Consider the following 26,303-nt stretch of genomic DNA (forward strand, 5'->3'; position numbering starts at 1 on the left):
GGCTGGCTCGGACGCAACCACTGACAACTCCTCCCCCTCCTTTCCGTCTTCATCCTTCCTGACATTTCCTCCTTTTCCCCCGCCCATTGATGACGTCAGGGAGACAGGCTGATGAGCCAATCCCGACGCTGTGTTCAGGGGCCGGCACGCGGAACCGGTCGGCTCGGACCAATGGGGGCCCTCGCAGCGGGCGCGCCCCAACCGCTCGGGGGAGCCGTGCCGAGGGGGCGGTGCTTCCCAGTCAGCATGTGGGCGGGGGAGGGCGGGGACCAGCAGCCGCAGAGGCGTAGACGGCGGCGGCGGCGACGACGTTGCTCAGTCTTTGGGGTGGGCTCGGCGGCGCAGTCCGGGTTACGCGGAGGGCTCGGAGGGCAGTAGCGGCTTCCTTAAGGAGGCCGCGGCGCCATGGGGGGGCGGTAGGCGAGTGCGGCAGGCGAAGCGGGGGCCGTCAGCGGGCCCGGGGGCGGGGAGGCCCGGGGCGGGGGTCGTCCGGGCTGCGCGGGGCCGCGGGGCGGGGTCGCCGGCCGTCGGGTTGCAGGAGGCCTGGGCCGCCGCGAGGAGCCGCCGCCGGCCGCCGGGCCCCGCCGCCGGGCCGCTCGACGACGACGCTCCCGCGGGGGCCCCCCCTGAGGAGGACGCGGCGGCCGCGGCGAGGCCGCGGGAGGCCGCGGAGGATGGAGGAGCGGAAGGAGGAGGGCGAGGCGGAGATCCAGGAGCACGGGCCCGAGCACTGGTTCTCCAAGTGGGAGCGGCAGTGCCTGGCCGAGGCCGAGCAAGACGAGCAGCTGTCCCCTGAGCTGCAGGAGGAGGCGGCGGCCGCCGCGCAGCCCGAGCACAAGCAGCAGAAGCTGTGGCACCTCTTCCAGAACTCGGCCACCGCCGTGGCCCAGCTCTACAAAGGTGAGGCCGCGCCGCCATCTTGGCGCCGCCCGCCCGCCCGCCGCCCGGCCCGGTCCCGCCCGGTCCCGCCCGGCCCGCACCTCCCGCGCCCTGGGAGGCGGCGGGGCCGGGCGGGGCGGCCGCGGGGCTGGGGGTCGCGCTGCGGCCCTCCCTCCCGAGACGGCGTCGCGGGGGGCGGCCGGCGCCGGGGGACCTCCCCGCCCGCCCCCGGGCCCGCCGCGGCCCGGAGCCCCGGGTTTGGCCCGGCCCGGCCCGGCCCGACCCGGCCGGCGGGCAGGGAGGAGCCCCGCCACAAGATGGCGAAGGCGGCGACGGGGCCATTGTGCCCGCGTCCCGGGCTGCGGGCCGCCTCCCTGCGCCGGCGCCCGGGCTGCGCCGCCGTCCCCCGCCCGCCGCGACCCCCGGTCCCCCGCGCCGCCCGGGATCCCGAAACCCCGGACAAAATGGCGAAGCCTAATATGGCCGTTCGGAGTGATTGACGCCCAAATAACATTCTCTCTCCCTGTCTCTGTCTGTCTCTGTGTCCTTGTGCGTGCGTTTCTTTTCGTTTTCTTTCGTCCTTTTTGTTTTTGTTTTGGTTTATCGTTTCCAGACCGAGTGTGTCAGCAGCCAGGACTTTCTCTCTGGGTCCCCTTCCAAAACGCAGCCACCGCCGTCACCAACCTCTACAAAGGTAAAGATAACCTTGCTGCATTGCCGGTTGAGGGGAAGGGCGGCCCGCAGCGGGCGTGTGTCCCGCGTTCCCAGGGAGGTTCCGCAGCCGCGAGCACCTTGCAACTTGAGAATCTCGGTGGTGTCCTAGAGCGACTGCCGGCGGTTTTGATACCCCCCCCCCGACGCCTTCCCCGTCCCCTGGGGACATATGGCAACACCTGGGGACGTTTTTGATTGTGAGAGGGTGCTGCAGGGTTTCCGCGCAGTGCCCAAGGCAACCCCTCGCCGTGCAGCTAGGACTGTCTAGCTCCCAGACTCAGTCGTGAGTCTGTGAAGCCCTGAGCTGGAACACAGATTAAGACAAAATTCAACAAGGGAAGAAAAGATTTTTTTTTTTGTTTGTTTTTTAAACAGAGAAGTGGGACCACCCCGGGAAAGATTCTTGAGCAATTTAGAACAAGGTAGTTTGGCATTTAAGTGCTATGAAAACGTGCTAATTGGACTCTGCCTGTGCTTATTTACATGCTAGCAATTTATCAGGTATTTTTCTTTAAAACTACCTTGTGTCTGTGAATTGTTGGCAGGAAATCTGTGATCAGTTTTTAATAGCTTTGTGTTTTATGGTGCTGCTTTTCTGAAGTACATTTTCCCCCTTTGAAGAAATGAAGGTATGTAAGTGAATGTTTCTGCCCATTGTGCTCTCCTGACAACAATGGCTTTAGATGTTGTGCATTAAAGATACAGAAGATTTGGAAATTCGGGTTTGATTTTTGGCATATTTTCTGTGGAAAAAGGATTTGGCATTAACAGTTAATCTTAATGAAAATGTAATGAAATTGCATGTTTTCAAACAGTAATGGAATTTAGTGCATTTAAAAAGATAATAGGCTGAAACAAGCTGTGGACTACCTCCTTATTCTCAGATTCTTATTTTTGTGTTAGAAGGCTCAAGTGGCAGCATTTTGTAGGATGAAATCCCTTATTGTGAGATTTCTTTAGTAGACATTGCAGTTCTGGGGGACAGTAATTTTGAGAGCTCTTAACTGAAACTGGTCAGTAAGAATGTTAATTTTAGGGAATGAGGAACTAATAGTCTAGCCTTATACAGAAAAAGGAAACAGTTTAAATGGTGCCTTGGTAGTCAACTTTGGTTTTTAGGTAGCTGAGTTTCATCAATTTTGATTACTGAATAAATTGCTTTTTAACATCCATCAATGCTTCAGGATCTTTGGTGTTCTTTTTGAAATGGCTGTTGGTTTGATTTGGAAAGGGAATTTGAAAAATATACACTAAAACTCAATTTTTTAAAAACTTGAGTTTCTTGGAGTACAGTTTACATATAGTAAAATCATTTGTTTAGGTGTATAGTTTCACTTGGGCAAATATGGATTACTAACAAATAGAAAGAATTTTCCCCACCCCAGATCCAGGCACCCACTGATGTGATTGCTGTGTAGATTTGTGTAGTTTCCCCTTAACAGCCGTATAATTTATTATTTTGTGTCTGGTTTCTTCCACTTAACCTAATGTTTTTGAGCTGTATCAAATGAGTGCACATTGCAAGTACTTTTTAATGGCTGAATAGTGTGTTGTATTGGGGGTACCTTACATGGTCTAGCTTTTTGTTTCAGTTAACATTTTGCTTGAAGAGGAAGGCAAGGCTCTTAGATAAGACCTATAAATACAAATATTCTCTGGTTTTGGTGGTGTTGTATACTGATAGGATGTATACCTCTAGGACTATAGCAGTTTTCTTTAAAGCTTATTATTCACTTTTTTTTTTTTTTAATTTGTTGGTACTTATTTTGGTTTAGTCTGAGAAAGGATTTCACTAAGCTGCCCAGACTAATTTTGAGTTTTGAATCCTCCTGCCTCAGCCTCTGGAGTTGCTGGGATTATAGGATGTGCCACCATGCTCCCTGCTAGTGCTAACTATAAAGAAGAGGGGCTCAGAGGTTGGACTCTGAAATAATTCTTAATTTGATTACTTCATTTGAAAGAGCTTCTAATTTACTAGTTTTTTGTTCAGAAATTTTAAGGGACATTAATTTTATTTTAAATAACCCACGTGGTTCCTGGATTGTATCCTGTTCCATAAAACGAAACATCCCTTTTTTACCTAACAGGAATAGATATATTGTATTTAGTGGAATTTGGAAGTGTAGCAGCATCTTTTTTCCTGTTTGTTGCCAGAAGAGTGGATGAGACTCTGCAGATGCTTACACCTTTTCTTCTACAGGGTGTGGTCTTAGAGAACAGGCATACAGCTTTGGGGATAATCAGGTACCTTATATAGAACCAATAAAATTAGCAGGGTAGTGTTACAAGTGCATGCAGCATTAAATAGTGGTAATTTAAATGAAATATTTAACTTGGGGATTTTAGGAAATCCTTTAAGTGGGCAGGACTCCTAAATTTTGTATAATTAAATATTTATCTGGCAAACTAAAACTGGCTCATTTTGCAGTGTGAGGAGTTTGACACTTGGACCAGCTTCTTCCAGTTTCTTGATAACTCCTACAATGAGCATGTAGGAGTGTCATAATTGAGGTTAAAAACCTAGCAGAGGGTCTCTTTTAATTGCCAGTAGGATTTTGAAAAGTTAAACTTTTGTTGCTTGATTTGATTGGAATGTGGCTGCAAGGATTTGGAAAAAGAAGTTGGTGGTGTCCCCTCATTGAGGACAGAATTCAGTAAATGAGTGCATTGTCCTCCAGATGGTAGGGGCAAACTTTGGTTTCATTTGTTAAGGAAGGGAAGGAAAATTCTGACTTTTGGTTCTTGGCTTTAAAAATCCAGAGGATCAAGTTTCTTCAATATCATTGAGTCCCTGACTTAGTATGTTTTTTAATGTCTGCTAATAAAGAGGGAAGTAGAAGTAACTGAGTTGGTTTTAATCTAGCCAGTGTTTATGCTTATCTTGGCCAAGCCTATGTTTGCTTTTTTTTTTTTTTTTTTTTTTTTTTTGCCCCTGAACTGAAGAGGGAACCCAGGGCTTTGAGCATGACAGCCAAGTGCTTTAACGCTGAGCTACACTCCAGCCCTGTGTTTGCTTCTCAGTCTACCTCTTTATTTCTTCTGTCTCTGATTCTTTGTTAGGAAAGTGTTCTCTTTATCTAGTTGTGAATTCATTTAGTTTGGAGCTGCTTGTTTTGTTCCCTAGATATGGACTGATGGTTGTCCTTCAGGCAAGGCCCTGCTAAGTAGCCTCCCAGAGCAGCCTGACTTGGGAGCCAATGTTTGATCACATTCCATAGAGTTGCTTCCCTCATTGTTCTTTCTCAGCTTTTTATTGTTTTTTTCTTGATTATTGTTTTCTTGGTCTTTACATTTTGAAAGTGTGTTTGAAGCATTGGTTGACTAGAGCCCTGTGACATCCATTGAGAGCTTTCTCTCGATCCTGTACTTACTAAAAGATGTTCCTAGGAAAGGAAAAGAAAAGGTGTTTCTGGGTATCTTCTTTATTGTCATTTACCCCCAGGTGTCTTGTGCTCTGGCAGTAAGGGTTAGCTTTATTGTCAGAATCTTGGAGTCTACACCAGATTATATGAGTTCATGTCTTGGCCCTGTGCTTAGCTGTGTGTAGTCCTGGAGACAGATAATTGAGCCAGGTGTTTCACCATTGTGTCTATCAGTCATCTTAATATAAGTGGGGGTAGGTACCCATAAATTATAGCTCTTAGTTCTGTCCTTGGTATATAGTGAGGGCCCAAATGTTGATTGTATTGGTAGTAAAGTTTTAACTATTTCTCAGATGTTTCTCATGTTGAGCAGTGATTAACATGAAGGGAGGTTTATTTTGTCTTCAGATTTTTTTTTTCTCATGTTGGAATAAGGTTTATAGTATGTTTGTTCCTCCTTTATCGTCTTTTCCTAAAAGGGACAAACATAAATAGAACTAACAGGTGAGAAAAAGAGTGTGATGTACATCCAAGTCCTCTAATAGGGTGTTCTAATTCAAATGTGGCCCTTTTGAACTAAAAGGTCTATGGTGAACAGAAATGTAAATTTGTGGGCCAGCTGGTGGGTGACTGTAAACGGTCAGGGAGATAGATGGCACTGGTTTGTGACATTTCTTGGCAAAAACTTATTATTGAGCTTTGAGACTGTTCATAATATTTCAGTGTAGACTATGGTTAGAAATTTAATCTCTGCCAGAAGGGTGGTGCATGCATGGCTGTGATCCCCAGCTACTTGTGGGGCTGAGTTAGGGGGATCGAAAGGGGGAGAACAGGGATTGGAGGCCAGGCAGGCAACAATCCATGGCTGCTCTGATTCTCCCCTGTTTTTGTCCTTTGTTCTGCATGCCAGGTGAAGATGAAGTAAATGTAAAAGAATGGAGAAGGTAGTGTGTAATTTTGCATTACAGTTGGAAAAAGTTTTATTTTGGTTTTGACTCAGACCTTCAGGTTCCTAATGAAGCATTACATTCCCCTCACACTCCCTAGACTGGATTGATAGTATAAGTTTAATTAAAGGGAAATATTTTGTAGTCGGTAGTTTTCCTTAGACGTATACCAGCAGTATGCTGTTGTTTGTAGATTCTCTAAGGAAAATGAGAGATAGCTTTTTATTTTGCTGGGGAGAAGAACAGGTTGAAGGAACTCTGCCATTTGCCCAACTTTGGAAAAGGCCTTTTGAGCCTCGTTTATTGTTTATGATATTGGATTACCTTCTTGGATTGTCTTAGGTGAAGTTCTTTTTTTTTTTTTTTTTAAGTTCTCAATGGACCTTTGTTTTGTTTATGTGCGGTGCTAAGAATCGAACCCAGTGCCTCTCACATGCTAGGCATGTGTTCTACTACTGAGCCACAACCCCAGTCCCACATAGTTATGTATCAAAAAACATTAAAGCTTTGTAAAATGCATGCTTAGCATGCTCCATGCCCTGGGTTTGATCCCCTGCTCCAACTGAATTTGTCTATATATCAATGTAAGAAAGTGCTGCAGTTGATATTCACCTGAGAATAATGAGATTGTATGCACTCTGCCCCTACTCCATCCTCCTGCAGTTGTGGGAAGAGTTCTGAAATCCCTTGTTCCTATTCAACTTCTTATATGAAACATTAATAAAAAGTTGGACATATCCTGTGACTGTTGTATAAATCAGTTTCTTGTTTGTTTTAAGGAGATCGATGTGGTGTTAAAGGTTAGATTGACATTTTGATACCCTTGGATATTCACCTAAAGTTTGAGTTTATGGCTCTTTTCCACAGTGGCTTTGGATTTGGTAAAATAGGTTGGATACAAGACTGATGTATGGTTTCTGTCCTTTGCTTTTTTGGGCCAGGGTCCTGAAGTGTCTGCACATAGAATTTGGGTGTCCAGTGCCAGTGCTTTCTGAGTCTTCAGGAAGCTACCTAAACACAACTTTTTTTTTGGGGGGGGGTGCTACCAGGTATTGAACTCGGGGACATGTGACCATTGAACCACATCCCCAGTTCTATTTTGTATTTTATTTAGAGACAGGGTCTCACTGAATTGCTTAGCCTCTTGCTTTTGCTGAGGCTGGCTTTGAACATCCTCCTGCCTCAGCTTCCCGAGCCAATGGGATTACAGGTGTGCACCACGACGCCTGGCTTAAAAACAACTATTTTAAATGCTCTAGCACCAACAGGAGACATTCTATTTAGGGGAAATAACCAGGTTTGATTAATTTAGGTGGTAAAGTGATTGGGCTTGGCTTTCAGAATATGCTGTTAGTGCTGCCAAACCAAGTTAAGCCTAAATAGAGCAAAAGCATGTACCTAGAACCTTAAATATTGGCTGGTCATGTAATCCCAGTGGTTCGAGAGGCTGAGGCAGGAGGATTGCAAGTTCAGAGTCAGCCTTAGCAACAGTGAGGCGCTAAGCAACTCAGACCCTGTTTCTAAATAAAATACAAAATAGGGCTGGGGATTTGGCTCAGTGGTAGAGTGCTCCTGGGTTCAATCCCTGGTACCCACACACACACAAAAAAGACTAAATATTGTCTGATTTTTCTCTTCCTTCTAGTCTATGAATGACTGATTTTTATTAAATTCTTTTTCAAACAGTTCAAATGTTGAGACTTGGTCAAAAATTTTGGTGCAGTGATTGGTTAACTGCATGATTTATTTATTCTACTTTATTATTATTTAGATTTTTGGTACCAGGGATTGAAATCAGGGGGCCATTTGGCACTGAGCCACATACCCAGTCTTTTTTATTTTTCATTTTGAGGCAGGGCCTTGTTAAGATGCTTAGGCTGGTTTTGAACTTGCAATTCTTACATTATAGGTGTGCCTCACTGCACCTAGTCATCTGCATAATTTCTTAAAGAAGTTCAAAACTTGTTGATTTCTAAACCAGGCTGCTAGTGATAGTGTGTTTTCCAGTGTTGTTCAAAACCTATGATGAGAGCATCAGCCCTGCATCTGTCAGTTGGGACTTTATATTTTGGGGTGTGTGTGTGTGTGTTTGTTTGTATTGCTGGCAAAAAGCTCTATCACTGAGCTGCATCCCCTAGCCCTGCTGGGACTTGTGTCCTTAATCAGAAGAGTCCAAAAACTTGGTCAAGCCCTTTGTTCCTAGGACTGGTCTTTAAAACCATCTCATGTGACCCCCTCCCTTTGATCAAGCTTTGTATCAAGCTTAGGCTCTCTTCCTCTGTCTTTTTCATGCATCAGTTCTTCCATTTTTTTCCAATTCTGGGCCTATCTCCTTTTTTTTTTTTTTTTTAAATGGAGTTTGAACCCAGGGGTGCTCTACTCCTCTGAGCTATGTGTCCTCAGCCTTATTTATTTTTTTGTACGAGGGATTTAATCCAGGAACACTAAAAACTGAGCTACAACCCCAGCCTTTTTATTTTATTTTGATACAGTCTCACTAAGTTTCTTTAGGGCTTTGCTAAGTTGCTGAGGCTGGCCTCGAACCTGCAATCTTTCTGCCTTCACCTCCCAAATTGCTGAATTAACAGGCGTCTGCCATCATGGTGGTGCCTGTTCACTAAATGCCAGGCTGACCTTGAACTTTTGGATTCTTCTGCTTAAGCTTTCTGAGTATTGGGGATTACAGGTGTGTGCTACCATACTTAGCTTTTGTTTAGTTCTTGAAAGATAGTTTTCTCACTATTGGGAGGCAGAAATGAAAAGTTATAAGATTGATTGAAAACAGTTTTGGGTAGAGCAGGTTTGTAAAAACCTGACTATTTCTGTTTGCCTATTTTTTTTTTTTTATATATATCTTTCTGTGGGTGCCTGGGATAGGCTTAGCTTGCTCAATGATTTGATTTCCTTTAAATGACTCCAGCTCTTTGAAAATTTTTCGAGGACTAGATACAGCTTTCCAAGGTCATGATAGGTTCATCCATCCATCTTAAGGTTGGCTTTCCTGTAAGTCGTTTCTCCAAGAGATGAGAAGGTGGTGTTTTGCCCTCGTAGCTGTTTCCCTTTGAAATGGAGTTCAGTCTGCTTTGTGAGTGGTGAAATGAGCAATTATTACTGTGTCAAGCCATTATTCTAGCAGAGACACTGTAGAAATGACTTAACTCTAGGGCTACTTATATATGCAGAATTGGGCTAATTGCCTTCTCAGCGATGGAGGGGTAAGTGAGATGTGAAAATAGTGTTGTATACCACAAGTTCTCAGTGGATGTTGAATTCTAGTCCTGGTCCTTTTCATTTTGAAGTATAAAGAAGAATCCTCCCATGGACAGCCTCTTCATTTTCTTGTTGATCTTCAGAATTAAAGGTTGGTCATCTCCTAAGGGCTAGGCCTTGTTAACAAACAGTTCTGCTTGTTTTGCCACACTCTTGTCATCTTACCTTTTTTTTTTTTCTTTTTTGAGGGTGTGGTGGTACTGAGGATGGAACCCAGGGCTTTGTACTTGTTGAGCACACACTGTACCACTGAACTGTACTCCTAGTCCTTTCTTTTTTAATAGCTCATGTTCGTTGAGCTTGGGAGCCTATCCTCTGTGATGGCTTGATTATTGTCCATTTTTCTGGGACATGGCTGTTCATTGTGTGTTGCTTTTCCTTTCAGACTCTACCCTAGATGTAGCAGATATAGAATTAAAATAATTGAAGCTAGGAATGGTAGTAGAGAATGTGTCTTGTTGCTTTTACAGAAGGTTCAGGGATAAAGGAGCCAATCTTGTTCAGTGTTATTTAAAGACATGCAAGTGATTTTGTGCTAGCTCAGCAGCCAACTAAAAGTAAATTGCATGACTTGAATTTTCAAACATTTTTGTCAACTAGATAAAACCACTAAAGGGCAGGGAGTTTTTCATTAGATTCAGGTTCCTCTTATGAGGAGTTAAGATTGGGAATTTTAAGGCAAGGTAATGATTGTGAATTAAGCTACTGGGAATTGGAAGAAGGATGAAAATATACCACAGCAATTAATGAAGCTTCTTATTTCCAACCGCTCTTGTTTTATTTTTTAATTTTTTATTATCCTTATTTTTATGTGGTGCTGAGGATTGAACTTAGTGCCTCACGCATGCTAGGTGAGCGCTCTACCTCTGAGCCACAACCCCAGCCCTCCTGTTTGGTGTAGAATAAAACTACAGAATTAATTTTCCCTTCATCTTTCTAAACCGTTTGCTGCAGCCTTGTGCTGACCCTTCCAGTTGGGGTACATCTCAAGTTACATGTGATATTTAGGCATCTGATGCCACCAACATTTCATGAAAATCCACGTGTGTGTGTGTGTGTGTGTGTGTGCGCGCGCGCACGCCCTGAGGATTGATCCCAGAGGTGCTTTACCCAGGGAGTTACACCCCTAATCCCTCTTATTTTGAGAATAGGGGCTTGCTGAGTTGTGGACTGGCCTTGAATTTGTGATCCTCCTGCCCCTCAGTCTTCGAGGTTGCTGGGTTATGTGTCACAGCTCCTGGCTGAGGATTTGCTCTTCTGAAGGAGAGCAATTTAACTTAGTGGTAATGGTCTCATAGACTTTGGAGCAAAATTCTAGCTCTTCTGTGTGTACTGTGACCTTGAAGGAGTTACCTTGAATACTTCAATTTCCTCTTGGAGTAAGGGGATAGTAGTACCTGTCTCAAAGTAGATTTATTACCTTTCTCATGTGAAACTAAGTACTAATAAACATCTGATAATTTAGCTATTGTTGGTACTATTAAACTAAACTAGGCTAAGTAAGTTATTTTAGGTAGTTTGACTAAATATTTCTAAAATTTTTTTTAAAGGAAAAGAAACTATGATTATGTATGAATTCTGAATTTTGAACACTTAGACTACATTTAGGGCTGGGATGTACCTCCAGAGCACTTGCCTAGAATGTGTGAGAAAACATGTATAACATTCTAGAGTGACTGACAAAACATTTCTGATTATTAGATTATTTATGGGTTAAGAGGGCTCATAGTTCATAATTCATTTGGTTAACTTATTAAAAGTTTCCTTTAGATGGGAATATAGTATGGCTCTAACGATTATCATGTGTCTTTTTTCTTTTTTCCCTAATAGAAAGTGTGGATACCCATCAGCGAAGTTTTGATATTGGAATTCAGATTGGCTATCAGCGACGCAATAAGGATGTGCTGGCTTGGGTTAAAAAACGCAGAAGAACTATTCGTAGAGAAGATTTGATCAGCTTCCTGTGTGGAAAGGTTCCTCCACCACGAAACTCTAGAGCTCCCCCAAGACTGACTGTAGTGTCCCCTAACCGAGCTACTTCAACGGAAACTAGCTCATCTGTAGAGACTGATTTGCAACCCTTCCGGGAAGCCATAGCTCTGCATGGTAAAGCCGTTTAAACATATTTCTTTGGAAAAATGGTTAAGAGTGTGCCTGTGGACCCATTTTCACATTTAGGTTTAGGTCCAGATACATTGTGTTTTTTTTGTCTATTATAGTAAACACTTGCTCTAGAAATGTTGAAATAGTATGTAAGCTAAGAACTTAACAGGCAACTTTGACTGTCAGCTAGCCTGTCCTAAAAATGTTTTTAGAAAGTTAGTTTGAGCTTATTGGTGTTACAATAACAATCTTTTTTCAACATTGACTAGAATTTGTTGCTTGATGCTTTCATGTTGTACATGTTTTCTTACTCTTTTGAGTCAGGGGAAGTTCTTATGTCTTAAGAATTCTGTTATGTTTATAGTTGCTTGGAGAGCCGGTCCATGACAAGCAAGTAAAGCAGGTAATTGTTGGGTTAGTTCTCATGGGAACTGGGAACTGCCTTTGAACACCTTTCATTATCAAGTGTGCTGTAGAGGATGGGAGTTGATGACCTAAGTGAGAGGGGACGGTTGGAAGAGTCATTGATATATTTTTTTTTCTTTCTTTCTTTCTTTTTTTTCCTTTGCCTGTTTTCCCTCAGGTCCTCCTTGCTTTGATAGTCGGGATCCCTAGAGGGGTAGCTAGTGGACAGGTCCATCACCACCTCCCCAGCCAGATCTGTCATCCCAAAGGCATTCTCAGTTAGAGGCTTGAGCACTTGCCTAGAATGTGTGAGAAAACTGGAGAAACCTGGGGAGTGGAGTCAGTGATAAATCTGCTTGCTGCTCTTTAATGCAGACTTCCATGTAGAAATGAAGACTTAATCACTTGTACCATAGCATGTAAAAACTGCTACCAAAAAACCAGTAAAAATAATAAGACTTGGTTGAAATCAAGATGAAAACCTTGATCATAAACAGATGACTAGGCAGGTAGGGGTAACTAGTGAGTTAGGTCATGAGTCCTGTTAAAAGTTAACATTTCTAGGCCATAGAGTAAGTCTTCTGAAACAAAGTTAACCTGCTAATAAAAAGAATGGGATGTATATAAAGGGCTTCTATAACATTGAAACTCTATTTCTTGCAGAGATCCTCTTTTGACAAACCTTGATTCTTTCCTGAACCCTTAATCAGAACATAGAGTTGGAAAAAGTTTTTAGTTTTTGACTTTCCTGATTGCAAGTTTGTTTATGGTAAGCTAAAATCAAAACCACTTACTACAGGAAAGCCCATGTTGTATGAATGCAGTCTTAAGACTGTACATTGTTTCTTATGTATCAGAATAAGGCTGTTCAGAACATTTGCAAAAATGAGATCGATCTGTTCCTACTGAATTAGTTTCATATCTTTTCCCTTAAGTTTGGAAAACCAGCAATGAGATGTACATAGTTTTCAGATTAATTTTATTGCATGATAATATGTGATGTAGTTGTGTCTCCTAGGCATTCTGATTTTCATCAAGTGGATTTATGACTCATTCCATACTTAAAGTATGCTTTTCCGTATTATACTACTATCCCGTAGAAGATAGTTTTAAGAAAAATAAGTCACTCTTGCTTTAGAATCTTAATGCAGCGTGTGCATGGCAAAAAGGATGAGCTTGGTCGTCCTTGAAAAGCTGCTCTGCTCCTGCTCCCATTACAACTTCCTCACATCCTGTGGTTTACTATTTTTTGAACTTTGGGACTTTTTAGTGATAAGATTGTAGAAGGAACTGTTTATAATTTTGACCTATGTTGAAGTTATTAGGGTTTTAGAAAGCTGAAACAAAACTATGTAGAAAATGATTTTTCCCTATAATAAGTTTGTAATGTAGTACTAATACATTAGATATAGAACATATTCTTGAGATTCATACCTCTGATTCATGTAGTTAAAATCTTAACTGGTGGTGGTGAAGTAATTTCCCCTTGAAAGAAGCTACAGAATCAGATTATACTGATTTTTTTTGCTCTACTAGTGGTTTGCAGGAACATCAGTGTATTTAGGAGAATGCTAACTTGAGTATTCAAAGAAAGTAGTTTGTATAATAAGAGGGCATTGTTAACTATAAATAGTAATGTAGATTAATGACTGACTTTACTCTTACCTTATCTGATATATGTAATTTATAAATTGAAGTGAAATCTAGGTTGAGGTGATATTTTTATTTTTTGTGGTACTGGGGCTTAAACTCGGTTCCCATGCTAGGCAAGCATTCTGCCATCGAGTTAAGTCCCTAGCCCTTTTTTTTTTTTTTTTTTTTTTTGAGATGGGGTCTCCCTAAGTTGGTGAGCCTGGCCTTGCACATGTCATCTTCCTGTTTCAGCTTCCCAAGTTCCTGGGATTACAGGTGTGTGCTGCCATACTTGGCCCAAGGTGATTTTTAATCATATATTTGGGAACATTTTAATTTGGATAAATGATGAGGCAGACTTGAGTTTATGATCCAAGTAAATATTCCATTCCTCCTCATGTTCTGTCTCTTTACAAAGAGGACAGTTTGTCCCAAAAGTTTTTTTCATCAGCTCACACCCACCCTACCAATATCTTCATCACATTTACTCATAAATATATCTAAAATCCCTTTGATAGAAAAGTGGCAAAGACTTGAAATATTTGCAGAGCATTTCATGTAGACAGGATGTGATGTCGAATACCTTCATCAGCCTTGGGCTTAGTAAGAGACTTATGTAAATAGTTTTAATAAAAGTATATCAGTTTTCTGGCCTGGTGGCACACATGTATAATCCCAGCAATTTAGAGGCTGAGACAGGAGGATCAAAAGGCCAACCTCAGCAACTTAGTGAGGCTCTAAGCAACTTAGTAAGACCCTGTCTCAAAATTTAAAAAAAGAAGAGGGGTTGGGGATGTGGTGCAGTGTGGGTCAAGCTCCCCTGGGTTAAATCTCCAGTACCCCCCCAAAAAGCAATATCAATTAATAGGTTATCAAACCGTTCCAGTCCAGTCAAAGCTACTTTAGTTAATGGTTAGCAAGGTTTAAGACTACAATCCAGTGCTTTATTTTGATACTCTCTGCATCATGTGGCTTCTTCCCTGTGTACTAAGGAACCCAGTCAGTCATTGGATGTTAGACTCAGAAATTAAATGGGTGCATGCTGAATTGATATTTGTCCTTTTCTTGTTAATCAGTAACTTTTGTTTTTGTGTACATAGTATTTCAGGTAGACCAAAACTCACCTGGACCATTTTGTGTTCTGCTTGTCTGTCAGCTCCTTAGTCACCTTTCTTCTAGAACTGCTTTTATCTTTAACGCTGCTTCGGCTTCCCTGAGGATCTTTCACTGACCTGAATTAGTGTCAAATAGCACTAGAATCCTAGGAAATCTATCTGCAGGCCCTGGAGGGGCCACCTCACTCTTAACTTCCAGATCTGTACCTCTTGTTTAGACCTCCAGACCACCAAACGTGTGTCCCATTGTTCTTTGGAATACATCTCTTAGTGTGTACGATAGGCATTTTTCTCATCTGACAGTTCAGGCTGACTTAGCTGTTCAGTAGATTTTGTGCAGTCTTTAGGAATATGTAAGTGAAAGTGCTTCTTCTGTTGAGGCAAATATTGATGACTTATTTTAATGTCATGAATGTTGGATAAGATATTCTCAGGGCAGAAAGGGATGTTTCACGATGTGGCTTTGCTGTGGGTTCAGGGAGGCCCTCTGGAGGAGGTGAGCTGGGGCATAGGTACTTTGTTCTTGCTCTCCCCTGAGTCTGAGTTGATCCAGTCACTAGTCCATCTTTCATGATAGCACTGAGTGATCTTTTCACTGCTTATGGTTTCTCTGTGGCCTACAAGGATAAGTTCAGGCTCAGCATGGCATTATAAGGCCCTAGTGGTCTGGTCTTGACCTGGGTCAGCTATCCCAGCCATACTATGAAGTCTCTTTAATACTCCTGTCTCCTTTTTTATAACTAGTAGGACTGATCAGATGTCACTTCTGTGACTCGGCTTTCCTCCAGTTCCCCCATTCTCTAAAGCTTTACCTGAGCAGAGCTTCAGTTTGTTTCCATCACTGTTCCTTCCTATGGCTGGGGCAGTATTAAACAGGGGCCTTGTCCTGTTCCTTCTGGCTTTGACAGAACCTAGCAAGGAATCTGGTGTAGTTGTAATCTGAATTTACCACAGGGAGAACACAGAGGTCTGAAAAGTGAATGCATACAGCATGGTGGGAACCAAGAACCTTTGGAAAGAGTTGAGGATTATAGTCCCCAGATGACTGCAATCAGAAGAGAATCTAACCTGTGTATCTAGGGGTGTTAGAAAGGAATCTCACATTAGAAAACTTGGTGGTTTGCTGTGGCCTGAGGATAGTAACATTAGAGCTGCTATTTTGTGAGTCCTTTGTTTCAGTATCAGTATAAGGAGATGCTCCTGCAATCCTCATACACTCTGGGTTATTACCATTTTACTGATGAAGATGGGTTAAGATGGAGCAGGTTAACAAATGGCTCTTAAAATACATCCTCTTAACCACCATACCTCTGTATTTGTTAGATTCAAAGTGTCTTGCTTCCTACTCCTTCCTTTGTAGGGTTTGGGGGTAGTGTGGGAAAGGTCTTAAGGCTTCTGTGTTGGGGAATACATCGATTTTGTGTGTCTGGGGCTTTCCACCATAAGTGAATCTGGATAAGTAGGCTTGAAGGTGGTTTGTGACTACCACGGTTGGAAGAGCACACAGGCTTGTATAGAGGCCATCATCCCCACATAATCTTGGCCTTAATCTCTCAAAACCAGTCTCATTTGTGATGGCGATACACTATAAGGTGTGGTGTAGGAGGAGAACTAGTCAAGTCACCTAATCTATCACGATGCTGTTTTGCCTTTAGGAAAGAGGCTTGCTGATTAGCTCTAGTTGTGTCCTGGCATGAGTGTTCACTGCCCTTTATAGTGAACCTCAGGCATAGACCTGGGGCCATGATCTCTTTTCTTAGTGGCCTTTGAGAGAATAAGATCCTTAGCCTGTTAGTTAGTACTCTAGAAAGAAAAGTTAGATCTTTGTATTGTTAGTTCTTGAACATGACATGCTAAGATCTTGAGCTTGTTCCACATAGATGAGCTGGTGAGTTGGTTATATTCTCTTTCTGATGGAGAGGCTCTGAGTTGACTTGCCCTAGCCAGTGCTTGGTGGAAAGGCTTAGGCTGGAGTCTGATTTCCTAAGGTTTCCACTTGTCACAGGGACCTGTGCAAGGGTCAGAGTGAGAAGGTGTGCACTCTGGGAGGTGGAGCCAGAGAGGTTGAGTCGTCTCACTTGGTAACTGTTTAAAGCCTACGTCATCTCATAGGTGGTCTTTGAGGTGTCTGACCCTAGTTCACACTGCCACATGGGAGTTGAGACATTTGGTTTCAGTCCCAGAAGTGGGTTTGATGACATTCTTGATTTCAGTATTTGGAATTGACTCCACTAGGCCTGGGCTGTCCCTCTAAAATTCCGCATCATTTCAAACTTACAGGCCTCTAAAGTGCAGGGTCTGAGATTACCATAGATACAGGTGGAGACCATTGCTGTCATTGGCACTTGACTTTAAGATACCATCTTCTCAATTTTAAATTCCCCTCATGTTGAAAGCAAATTTACAGTATAGTGGGCTACTGTGTTTGCTAGCATGGTGCTTAGAGAATTAAAAAAAAGTCAAAGCAAGAAAAGCAAAGGTATCTTATTTTTTCTTTACTATGTAATTTTGAAAAACTGAGTCTTGCTGTGTTGCGTAGCTTGGGCTCAAATGATCCTCCTGCCCCTCGGCCTCGAAGTGCTGGGACTCTTGGCATGGCATGTTTTCTTTTTTTAAATTTTTTATTTTGGCCATGCTGGGGATTGGACTCAGGCCCTTGTGATGCGCCAAGCAAGCATGTGCTCTACCATTGAGCCACACCAAGTTCAGGAAATATATCTTTTGAGAAAGAAAGTACTTTGTGAGTTAGAATCAAAGGCTGCAGCTTTTAATGAAGTGCTTAAAAACCCTTTGTTTTGTTTGTGAATTTGGTATAATAACTTCTGATTTTTCCAGTTAAATCCTTGTGCAGAAAGTGTGGCTTTTCTCAGATAAAAGAATATCAGTCATTGTGTAGTTCTTTCTATAGCCCAGCATTGGCTGAGCACAGCGAACTCTAAGCACTCTTGTTTATTGGAGCTGGGGTAGCAAAGGGGATAAACTCATCTCCGGAAGTTTCTGGCCTAATAGAATTGTATCAGTCTGAATTATTATGCACTCAGTCAGGTTGAGGCACAGTGTCATTGCCTTGGGAAGTCTTAGGCTCTGTTTCCGGGTTATGGTTTTTTATTTTCCTAACAAAGTCAAGGCTACATGAGAATTAAGTTGCTTGACAGTTCCTTGGTCTGAAAAACAGTGGGACATAGAGTCCTATAGGAAATATAATCATTTGAAATTGGATTCAGGGGTATAAGGTCAGATAGGAATTTTTACCCAGGAAAAAAAAATGTAAGGCACATTCCCAGTTTGTCAAACTTAAGAGCATAAAATGGCTGCTTGCTTTATCCTGGAGTTTATGGAAAGCTGCATTTAGGCAGCCTGAACCTTTTCTTTCTCCTTTGAGGACAGGTTTTTGTACCTTTTTGTTTTTGTTAAAACATTCTTTGACCCATGTGTGCCAGTGAGATTTTGAAGGGAAGTTACCAGATTTGTGAGAGCAAATCTTTCCTGATAAAATTGCCTAGGCAATTTATACTCATTACATGTTAAGAAATTTAATCAATTGTTTTGTGTCCCCTCTATCCCCTACATTCCTGTCACTTCCATTGATGTAGCTAAATGTTGAAAAATTTATCTTGACAGCTAACACAGATGTTTAGGTTCAGGATTCTGAAACTGACATCCCATTATAGAAGAGACTACAACAGTGTTGCGTGGCTGAGGACTGTTAGAAGCGACCAGTGAGGGTTTCTGTCCATCCGTCTTTCAGTCCTGCTCTCTGAGGAAGCGCGCACTCTAGCAGTGTGTGGAGCACGGCGGGTTCTCATTGAATGCTTATTGAATGTTACAGTCTGCATCTTTGAAATAACAGAACTGTTGACAGCTATTTAATAGTAAAATGTGTCTAAAAAACTGATTTGTAAATTAAGACATAAGAGATTAGTGCATCAAAGCAGTCTCTTAATTGCTTAAAATCAGTTATAGTATCTCAAGGAGTCTTTAGTTAAATTTTGTCTGAAGGTTGAGATTTCTAAATTGTCTTTTCCTCACACCAGCCTCTAAGAACAAGAAAAATTAAGATAGCATTAAAATTTCTTATGAAAAAGGTTAGCTATTAAATACTGAAGTTTCTGGAGGTAAGACCTAACAGCTTCCAACATCAGTGGAGTAGGGTTGTTTTGAACCGGCAATAAAATTTTGTTGGCCTTTTTTTTTTTTTTTAATTGCAGTGAAAAAGGATTCTGGGTGGCATTGCGTAAGCCAGTTCATGTAGCTAGTACTTATTTAATAGTCATCTATTGGTAGTTACGAAGCAGTTTAATATCTGAGTTCAATTTTCTCATTTTCTGACTTATTTTAATATCTTACGATATTTGAAAATTTCCAAAAAGTAAAAAAATTCAGTACCTTGTGGTCCCACATGCAGTTAAATGTTTGCATTTTCTTTCAGTCCTTTTTTCAATGTATAAATATGAAAATTACTTCATAGTTGAGATCATACTGCATATATGCTACTGTATCTTGCTTTTTTCATTTTAACGTCGTGAGCATTTTTTTCCATGGCATTAAAAACTGTCTGAAAAATGGAAAGCATTTGGGCTGTCAGCATAACTGAAAATGTTTTCTTGGTGTGATACATGTATCTTTGTAACTGGTTTGATTTAGTGTGCTTTACTTCAATAAAAATTCAGTATTACAATTTACAGATTGGGGTGGGGAGTGGTATCTACTTCAAATTACCAGAATCTTCCTAGTAGAATTCTTTTTTAAATGATTCAACTTCCTGATACATCTAAAACACTGCATTGACACTACAAGTGCTACAAGTGCTTGCCTGGCATTTCAGAACACAGCTTTGGGCACAGGGCGTGCTGCACATCTCAGTGCAGTTCTTTTCCAAGGCAAGAATGCCAGTTTCTTAGGGCTTCCAGGTAGAATGTTACTCATTTTGTTCCAGTTTGGGGGATTTCAGATCCTCCTTTCTCCAGGAGATATCACTGGTGGAGCAGATCTGCTGAGGGCCCTGAACCTGTGCCTGTGGATCAACAGTGTGCCTTCTCACCTCCAGGGCTAGCCTTCTTCACAGGGGACTGAGGCTCTGGGATCCCCGTAGAGAGTGTAGACGGAGCCTCAGCCCCTGGCTGGCGGACCAAGGCAGTGAGATTGACTGGGTCAGCAATTGCTCTTTCTCTGCCTGTGTGTGACAATGTGCTGGGAAACTGGAATTAAATGTAATCAATTCTGCAAACAGCATTTTCTTATTACCCTAAGCATGAACTTGGTATGACAATAATAGCTCTGTGCTACTTTTTAATAATTTGCCATGTAACTTGGATTCCTATAACCTGGACTGTAAATTTGTTTTAGTTCCAAATGGGAGTTTTCAAAGTTTGATTAAATCATCCTAATCATTTTTATCCCATTCCTGCATTAAATATTTTAAATGGATGCAGAACCTTTAAAACTGAGTTATTTATCTTGTATTAAGCAATTGAGACTTTTCTGTCTAATCATGCTACTTGTTCTACTGCTTTTGTCAATTGATATTCCCATAGCCTTTTTGAAAAAGTGTGTTTTTTGGTAGAAATTAAGTTGTATGCCCTCAGGACATACAACTTAGTTTTAGTTTTGAAGCATGTTTAGATTTTCTGTACTTGTATAGGCCTAATTGTTTATGTGGCTTAGCTAAGGTTTCCTAAGCATCTTCCAGTAGCTGTCATTGGTTTGTAAAATAAAATTTGGGCTGTTTAAAATGCATATATTTTTTGGTTGTTAATCTTAATTTTTTTTTGACACTGTGTTAAAATCTTTTTGGGGAAGATTAGTGAGTCAAACTTAAAAAGATTTTCACTGCTGAGAGTAGCTATTAGGTAATGTTGCACATGTGATTTTACTTGAGCTTTTAAACTCTAGGTCATATATCCAATAATGCTTATGATTTCCCAGACAATACTGGGGAATTTTCAAATTAGCCAAGTTGATGTTTAATGTATCCTCTTTTTCATGGGGAAGTTGTAACAAGATAAATTTGCTTAAAGTGACTAGCCAAGTCTACTTCTGATGGGAGTGTTTTATTAGCCTTTTCTATTGTCATTATTTCACAGGACCATAACTAAAAGGGTATTGGAGTGGAGTTTGTGAATTCTTTCTTTAGTTTCAAATGGTATAGGCTATCCTGGATTTAATTATTGAAGTTGACTGATTATTACCAAATCTCCAAATTCCCCAATTATGGAACAAGTATGAGAAGGTTATCACAGGAGTACTGGGCACCTTCTAGTAGTGAGTTATGGGCTGTGGGATTAGGAAAAAGGAAGGCACAGCTTCTTTGTAGGAAGCTAACAGGCTGTGTTAACTTTTTAAAAATGCCAACAACTTGGATAATTGAGTTTTAAATGTGGTGGCATTGATTTAAATGAAATGATCAGCTAGCAGTCTGGGTTTATTCCCTGAGGTCAAAAGCTGAGCTTCAGATATCAGTAGATTACAGAATGCAGGGTTGAACTTTGGGGTGTTTATTATTTTTCAGAATTCAGTGTTCTGTGCCCATGCCTAGTCCTGTGTCAAGTCCTTTAGATGGAGATGAAAAGATTGTCTATAGGCAGAGATGATTGAATGTACTATATAAGAAGAGCCCAGGATGTTCCTTTTCTTTGTCTTCCAAGTAAGCCTGTGGGTTGGGAAGAGAGAGTGCAGTTTCTCTTGAAGTGTAAAATGTCCTAAAGGTAGTTAGGAATATAGTGGGCCCTGAGGCAGGAGAGGGGTCTCCTCCTGTGGTCCAGCTTTGGAAAACACTGGTTGGTACCTATGGGTAGGTTAAGGGGTGGAGGAACTCCCCTGGGTGACACCTGCCTATCTGCCTGTTGGGCAGAAGAGAACCCAGCAGAGCCAGCTGAGGAAGGAGCAGAGTTGGAAGCAGGAGGGAAGAGGAGCCAGCCAGTGACTGAAAAGGAGAGGTAGGAGAACCAGCCTGCAGGAAACCGGAGGAGCTTCTGGGCCTCAGGCAGCAGGTCTAAATGTTGATAAGCAACACAGGCCTAATTTGAGGAAGAGCTGCTAATCAAGGAGACTGGCAGTGTGTAAATCATCTAGTTTTGGGGTGGGTAAAGGGGGCAGAGAGGGAGAAAACTGACCAGAGAGATGAGTCTACTAAGGTAGGCTGGCCCTTGACCCTGAAGCCACTTTCTTGGTGAAACAATTTAGGCTTTAAGAAGGGCCAGAATAAAAGCCAATAGGAGTATAGATTTCACTTGAGTTGGGAGGGGGTCTCAGCTCTTGCTTATTGTTGATAACTTAACCTTTTATAAATAAAGCTTTCCCCAAACCAGGAATCAAACCCAGGGGTGCTTAACTACAGAGTCATACTCCCAGCCCTTTTTATTTTTTATTTTGAGGTGGGGGTCTCACTAAGTTGCTGAGGCTGACCTTATACGTGATATTCTCCTGCCTCAGCCTCCTAGTCTCTGAGATTACAGGTGTGGGCCACTGCACCTGGCTTTTTTCAGCTTGGTTTTTCATTTGCATGTTATAGAGTTACTTTGTAGATTAAATTTCAAAGTACTTAATATAGTGCCTGACCATGGAAGGTACTTGGGTATTAGTGCTCCTCTTCTTCTTCTTTTTTTTTTTTTTTTTGGTAATCAGGTGCTGGCCTTTGAAAGGTTGAGAGGGTAGAGGGACACTTAGATTTCCTCAGACCTCCACCAGTGTCTGTAGAGGTGTATGTTCTGGGCGAGACCTTGAAGGGGACTGGTTGGAGTAGTGCAGAAAGAAGAGCAAAGGCCCCTGGAGCAGGAAGTTGGAAGCTACCCTTATCAGGGAGGCGTGGACCATTGAATGGTGGTAGAGATGGGAGGTGGTTGAGGCCATGGGGTGGAAAGCACTGTCCACAGAGGATTCAGAGAGAGCGAACAACATCAAGGGGAATTCAAGCACATTTGATGTGGTAGGAGGCAGAGGATTCTTCTTTCAACACAACTTTCAAGTTTAAGCCACATTTTTACAGAGTTCAAAATTAAAATGGACTCCTACCAAATCAAAACAATAAGCTTATTTTAAAATCTAAGAAATCTTATTCTTCAGGAACATCAGCTACACTCGATCATGTTATAAATTCAATCAGGCAATGACAGAATCCCTAGGTGAGGCTAGGAGAGTGGAAGGGGAAATTCTTAAGGTGGAAAATCCACTGTCAGTGCTAGGTTTCTGAGTTCAGTACCATGGTTATAAAGTGTCCTGGCATGACTTGTGCCTTTCACAGGTTTCTCCTGGACATTTAGGTGTGGAATATAGTTTTGGCTCCTTAAATTGAAGATTCTGAGGAATGAGTTCCAAAGACCAGTGCTAGGTATATTCCGATTTAATGATGTGAAAGCAAAGCCAGAACGGTTCCTACCACTGTCTTCCCTTTGAAGGACTAGAGACAGCATTGATTGGGCTTTCCTGAGGAACCTACCAAGTACAACCCAGGCCTTGGGTGTTTGTGTAGACCCATTTGTCCTGAGCACACCCACTTTGTATGTGATGCCCTAGCATAATTTTTAACAAGGATACCTTTTCAGGCTTGACAATGTGTTTATTTTGGATGATACTCATCTTTTCTGGAGGGGATGTTGTTGACCAAGCCCTCTCAGGCCTGGAAATGACTTCTTGCTTTCCCTATGCACACCACACACACGTGCTTTGCACAGATCTATTGGGGTGGTGGCTTTAGAAAACCTAAATGTCCTGTTTAAATAAGCACCTCCTGTCCTACCTCTGCAAATTGCACAGTTTCTACCTAATAAAGGAGATGGAGAATCTCAAGGTGTATTTGTACACCTAGCACAGTGCTTGACAAACGGTAAGCTTTCCGTAATTGCTACCAATATTGTGTAACTACCGTAAATATTGGTAGTATTACTTGTAAGCCCCACATCAAAGCCAATAAAAAAATAATAAAACTTAACCATTCATTGGTGACCCCTTACAGAGAAAATTGGCAAGATACCCCTTGACACTGTGACAACGTGGAAAATAAAGTGGGTTGCTTTCAAGAGGGCTAAATAATGGAGCAACTCTAAAACCTCTTTTCTTCTTCCTAGGTCTTAGTGGTGCAATGGCTAGTATAAGCGTGCGTTCGAGTACCCCAGGCTCTCCTACACATGTAAGCAGTGGATCGAATGCTAGTCGAAGGAGAAATGGACTCCATGATGTCGATTTGAACACTTTCATATCAGAAGAAATGGCACTCCACTTGGACAATGGTGGAACTAGAAAGCGTACCTCAGCCCAGTGTGGCGATGTCATTACAGACTCACCAACCCATAAACGCAACAGAATGATCTAAACTGCAAACATTTTTCACACCCACCATGCTGCTTGAAAGCCACTCGATCCTCAACATATACTATTATTGCAAAGGCAACATCAGGCCATCTTCCCTTGTTCACTGTTTTAAGACAAGTGAATTCGATAGTGGTTGCCATAAAAGGAAGTTATAGGTATTTACAGTAGATGCCTCTTGTAATATGGCTTTCTCAAAAACTATAATCCTAGCAGAGGACATCAGATATCGTGTAGTCATTAGCAAGATCATCATAGGCAAACATATCCGTTCCAAGGCTAAAAGTGACCTTAACTATATTTATTCTCAAAGGGAAAGGAAATATCAGATGTTTATTTGGTTATAGAATTTTTTTTCCTCCCCTCCCCCAGTCCATTTCCTGCTGTGTTGAGTATTTTGCTTCAACAGTATTGCCAGGTTCCTAAAATTGTCTAAAAACACGATTTGGCTTCCTCGTCAGATCTGCAGGCTTCCATTTTTATAGCCGCACTGTACCATGCACCTGGTTTCTATATAGTAACAGTGTGCAACTTCTAATTATTGGACTGTGCCCTGTTTTTAGTTTTCAACACAGTTTCTAATTCTGGTGATTGTGTGATGTAAAGAGGTGCTATGATGGTCATGCAATTAATACTTAATATTGAATCAATACACAAAACTTTATTGGATTCACTTTGTGTGTGTTAGTGCTCTAAAAATAGCAATATTATTAAACTGCCCCAGATTAACCCTGTAGGCTTCAAATACTCAGTTTTAAGACAAGTACTACTTCTATGCGGGATACTCCTTACGGTAAATGTAAACTTGTAGTCTGCATTCAAGGTGACCTGAAATAGAGAGGTCATGAACTTTGAGAGTGGGCTTCCTTTTTGTTCAGTATTAGTGAGAGGGAGATGGATGGGTGGGATAGGTATTTATTCTAGTCTTTCATATCTGCTTTTCATTTTTCACGGATACCCTACTTTGTGCAGTTTCCATTATAGTGGGTGGAAGGTGACAAAGCTGTTTTATCTACTAATAATGTGATCACAACTTAAGTAGCAAAACCCAACTCTCCCTGTCCCTCCATTCCCCCTCCTCTAAGAAGTGCAGTTTGGAATCTCATTCTGGAAAAGGTGGAATCGCATGGAGGTTCTCTAGATGTTAGGTAGACCTAAATAAAAGTTCTCAATAGAGTCCTCTTGGAGTAAATATAAGACCTCTTGTAGCTACAATGTTTTAGAGCATGTTTCATCTTCATTTTTAATATCTTGAACTGAATGATAGTCTTTTTTAGATGAAGAACTGATGTCAGCCTGCCAGGTACTGTAATTTATTCTATCCTATTATTATATATCAAGTAGGACAGTGAAAAATGTTTCCTTGCAAACTTGTAGTCCAGTATCAGTTACTTCCTATTTTTATCCTTAAATGACCATTGCAAATCAGTGTAAGGGTTTTTCCAGTAATTACAGCACTTTGTTAAAGTTTGCAATTTCTTCAGCCATTTAATATCTTTCTGTGAAGAAACTTTGCTAAGTTAACCATTATTGACTGGGTGGGATGTGAATGGAATGTTAGAAATGTTGTGTGAATTGAAGTTCTGTATTCGTTATAGATATAACCCTTATTTAAAACAGTGAAATCCATACTCAAAAGTAGGAATGAAAGGTATTCTAAATTTTTGCAAAAGTGGATCATTTTTTGTTAAGAGTATGATAGCAGGAAGAATTATAGCAATCTATCATTTTACCTGAAACGGACATGCCTATGTATTATGAATACTTTAAAGCTTCCCTTTGGAATATACCAAGAAATGCATTTGGAATTATCTTTGCTTTTCTGTCATTGTAAATTTAGGTTCTGGAATTGGGGTTTGGTGATGTGATGCATTGCTCACGAGAGGCCAGAACTCCTATTCCTGCAGGATTTTGCGATAGAGGAACACATATTTAATCTCCCCTTTATGCCTTGGTTCTTGTTCCTCTTTCTAAGTTGAATAACAATATTTTTGGTTGTTTTGTTTTAAGTTGGTGCTCTGAAGCTTAATCTTAGTACCCTTTATTCTCAATTGTCAAATTTTGATAAAACATGTGCCATTTTCTTTGGTAAGAGAAAGCAGGTCTGCCAGAACACAATTTATATGCCTTATTGGCTCCATTAAACTTTTAAAAAACTTTAGCATTTGTTACTTTTTTCCATTGCATTTAATCTGAAGTGCTCCTTGTCACCTGTGGTAACCTTCCCTCCACTTCTATGTCCCATTGCGCTCTTCCTGTGCCCCGAGCTCTCAGAATGACCCTGAAACCCCTAGTACGAAGGGAGATGATTGCTAATTTTAGGAGAATTTAATTTTGACAGTTTAGTTCAAAATACTTGGAAACTTCTTTGTGTCAGTTTAGATGCAAAACAAATCATGGAAGATTGCATACTGTGTGGTACTGAAAAGTAATGTTGATTCCCCCCCCCCCCCCCCCCAAGTCTCTTGAAGAACATAGACTGAAATTTAAAACTTGGAAGTTTAGATTGGGTGAACAGACCTTCTTCATCTTCAGCTGGAGTCTGATTCTTTAGACGTTGCAGCTCATTAATT

General features: G+C 41.6%; 1 protein-coding gene across 1 annotated transcript; it reads left to right on the forward strand.

Annotated features, from left to right (window-relative positions):
- The first annotated feature begins 508 nt into the window (after nucleotides 1-508).
- Nucleotides 509-25,891, forward strand: Hapstr1 (HUWE1 associated protein modifying stress responses). The gene is made up of 4 exons (XM_071605335.1): nucleotides 509-900; nucleotides 1,493-1,573; nucleotides 11,003-11,278; nucleotides 23,490-25,891. The coding sequence occupies exons 1-4, from the start codon at nucleotides 675-677 to the stop codon at nucleotides 23,732-23,734; spliced, it is 828 nt and encodes a 275-aa protein (XP_071461436.1). The 5' UTR covers nucleotides 509-674; the 3' UTR covers nucleotides 23,735-25,891.
- Nucleotides 25,892-26,303: the final 412 nt, after the last annotated feature.

The sequence above is a fragment of the Marmota flaviventris genome, chromosome 19 (genome assembly GCF_047511675.1).
Source record: "Marmota flaviventris isolate mMarFla1 chromosome 19, mMarFla1.hap1, whole genome shotgun sequence".
In the NCBI taxonomy this organism is placed as follows: Eukaryota; Metazoa; Chordata; class Mammalia; order Rodentia; family Sciuridae; genus Marmota; species Marmota flaviventris.

What these genes read in the sequence shown, in the direction of transcription:
- Hapstr1 (XM_071605335.1), top strand. Translation starts at nt 675, where the DNA reads ATGGAGGAGCGGAAGGAGGAGGGCGAGGCGGAGATCCAGGAGCACGGG. An exon ending in CGTGGCCCAGCTCTACAAAG is followed by an intron (nt 901 to 1,492) that starts GTGAGGCCGCGC and finishes TATCGTTTCCAG; the next exon opens with ACCGAGTGTGTCAGCAGCCA. An exon ending in CGTCACCAACCTCTACAAAG is followed by an intron (nt 1,574 to 11,002) that starts GTAAAGATAACC and finishes TTTCCCTAATAG; the next exon opens with AAAGTGTGGATACCCATCAG.